Here is a 3,089-nt window from a genome sequence, read left to right on the forward strand (position 1 = left end):
TATTATTATTATTATTATTATTATTATTATTATTATATTATTATATTATTATTTATTATTATTATTATTATTATTATTATTATTATTATTATTATTATTATTATTTTTATTTAATTCTTCTTAATGGGTTTTTTGGTAAGTTTTGGTGGCCTAAGCCAGTACAAAATATATCACATCATCTATATATTTATTTAAACTATTTTGACTAGTATTTGATTTGATTGATTTCATATTAATTAATATTTAAAAATTTGCGAGTAATATGACAGGAATCAATTATTACACTTTTCTGGATGTCATCAATAATTCGCTGGTTTAATTCAAGTCTTCGGATATGCGACAAGAATCTTTTTGGCGTTACACCTTCAGCACTAATTATAATTGGAAGAATTTCAATTTTGTTAAGGTTCCAATTACGTTTTGTTTCCACAGCTAATTCTGCGTATCGACTACATTTCTCAAAATAAGTACGATCCATGTTTTTGGTCATTGGTATTGCAACATCAATGAAGAGTCCTTCTCGACGTCTTTTATCAACAATAGTTGTATCTGGTCTATTGTGCAACCTCGTGTGATCGGAATAAATAGTTCGATCGTAATAAATTTTTACGTCTGGATTATCATATACTGCTTGTGGTGTATACTTATAGTATGGAACATTTTCTCTATCAATAAGTCTATATTTATTGTATATTTGCTTATGTAAAATATTAACCACGTTATTGTGTCTCTTTGTATACTCTCTTTGTGCTAAGCATGTACATCCTGCCAGTATGTGATCTACAGTTTCCGTTTGTTCTCCACATTGCCGACATTTATCACTAATTAGCGAAGGGTCTGACATTATAAATTTGCAGTAATTTCTTGTCGGAACTACTTGATCCTGTATTGCAATCATGAATGCCTCAGTTTCAGCAAATGGTGTTCCACATGTAAGCCATTTGTGCGACATAATTTAATCGACATTGTCGGCGTTAGTGGATCTATAATATCTTCCATGTAGCGGTTTGATTGCCCAAGCTTGCTCTTTACACTGTCGATCTTGTGTTTCTTTCAAAAGTTCCTTCCAAATTTAATGGTGTGTAATGCTTGTCTGCCTCGGTTAAAATTTTAAACAAGATATCATTTTCTGCGTTCTTTAAAAAAATATTCTCTCATTGATATAATTTGATTGTCGTGTAGTTCTTGTAGATCAATAAGGCCTCTACCTCCTTCCTTTCTAGGCATAGTCATTCGCTCACAACATGACTTTGGATGGTGGAATTTGTATTCTGTGAGCATAGTTCGTATTTTTCGCTGCATCGCTTGTATCTCAGTCGTTGTCCATTGCATTATTCCGAAACAATAAGTCAGAATGGGAATAGCAAAAGTATTGATGGCTTTTATCAAAGATTTACCCTGCAGATTCGTCTTGGCAATTTTATGAATACGTCCTTTAAATTCACTATATACTTTGTCTTTTAAAGCTTTGTGTGCTATTCTTCTGCTTTGAGATACACCAAGATATTTGTACAGTTCGTCTTCTTCCATGTCTTTAATAATCGATTCGTTTTGCTCAATATTTTCGAATTTAACGATTTTTCCACGAACAATACTGATTTTTTTGCATTTTTCAATGCCAAACTTCATTCTAATGTCATTGCTGAAGTCCTCGACTATTTTAATAAGCTTATCTAAGGTTTCTCGCTTCGAAGCACATATCTTTAAATCATCCATATACATGAGATGATTTATTTTACATTCTCGAGAATTGCCTTTAATTTTGAAGCCATACTTTGCGTTCCTTAAGAGATTACTTAGCGGATTTAGCGCCATACAAAACCACAAGGCTGACAGGCAGTCACCCTGAAAAATTCCTTGTCGAATACTTATTTCATCTGTTCGTATGACACCATTTTGAGTGAACATTTCTATGTTTGTTCGCCATCTCGTCATGTTGTGTTCAAGAAAATTAACAATAGTTGAATGAATACCGTATATATTCAGGACTTCAATCAGCCAACTGTGCGGGACACTATCGAAAGCCTTCATGTAATCAATAAAGCACATGTGCAGGTTTCTATTTTTCTTAGCTGCTGTTCCAATATTATTTGGTCAATTATTAGTTGTTCTTTACATCCTTTTGCGTGTTTTTTGCATCCCTTCTGTTCTACGCACATAATATCGTTTTGTGTAAGGTATGTATTTATAAGATCGCTAATACAAGCAGTCAGTATCTTATATATCGATGGGAGGCAAGTAATTGGACGGCCATTTGCTGGGTTTCCTTTAAATCCATTATTCTTCGCCATTAGATATGTTTTTCCTTTCGTAAAAATGATTGGAAATGTTGCGGGGTTTTGTAGACATTCATTTAAAAGTTCAGTTAATTTTTGATGGACTGCAGTAAATCTTTTAAACCAAAAGTTTTGTATGTGATCTGGTCCAGGAGATTTCCAGTTGTGTGTTTTTGCTATAATTCGTTTGACCTGATCACATGTAATTAGACAAGTTGACATTTTTTTTTCTTGATATTTCTCTTTCTCTTTTTCAATCCAATGAGCGGATTCATTATGTTTTTGTGTATTGGACCACAGTGAACTCCAGTAATTTTCTGCACCATTCTTACTTGGATATACGTCGTCTGACGTATTGGCATTGGATCGTATTTTTCTATAGAATTGCTTTTCGTTGCTGTTAAAGAGTCTATTGTTTTCTCGTCTTTGATTCGATAACTTGTATTTACGCTGTCTCGCTACTTGTACACATAGTTTCTGTTTTATTGTGTCTCTTGTGTTAATAATATTCGTGTGATTTGTTTCGTAGCGTGTGTGAATATTGTATGCCTTTAATATCTTATTGATCATGTTTTTAAGTCTTCTTGTAGGATTACCTTCAATGTACTTATTTATTCTTTTTAAGTCTCCTCTTAAATGATCAATTTTAATTTGTATTCTTCGTAGCGTATTGCACTTATTTCCATAAATTGCAGCTCTTCGTGGTCCATCTCTGGGTTGTCCTATCTTGCATCCCATTGTAATAATAATAATAATAATAATAATAATAATAATAATAATAATAATAATAATAATAATAATAATAATAATAAT

The 3,089-nt window shown here is 32.1% G+C and overlaps 1 protein-coding gene across 1 annotated transcript; it reads right to left on the minus strand.

The window, feature by feature from the left end:
- Positions 1-2,027: 2,027 nt before the first annotated feature.
- LOC119675424 lies at positions 2,028-3,014 on the minus strand. Its single transcript, XM_038086621.1, has one exon. It carries the CDS (start codon positions 3,012-3,014, stop codon positions 2,028-2,030), a length of 987 nt encoding a protein of 328 aa, XP_037942549.1.
- Between the last annotated feature and the right edge of the window lie 75 nt (positions 3,015-3,089).

The sequence above is a fragment of the Teleopsis dalmanni genome, chromosome 2 (genome assembly GCF_002237135.1).
Source record: "Teleopsis dalmanni isolate 2A chromosome 2, ASM223713v2, whole genome shotgun sequence".
NCBI classification, from domain to species: domain Eukaryota; kingdom Metazoa; phylum Arthropoda; class Insecta; order Diptera; family Diopsidae; genus Teleopsis; species Teleopsis dalmanni.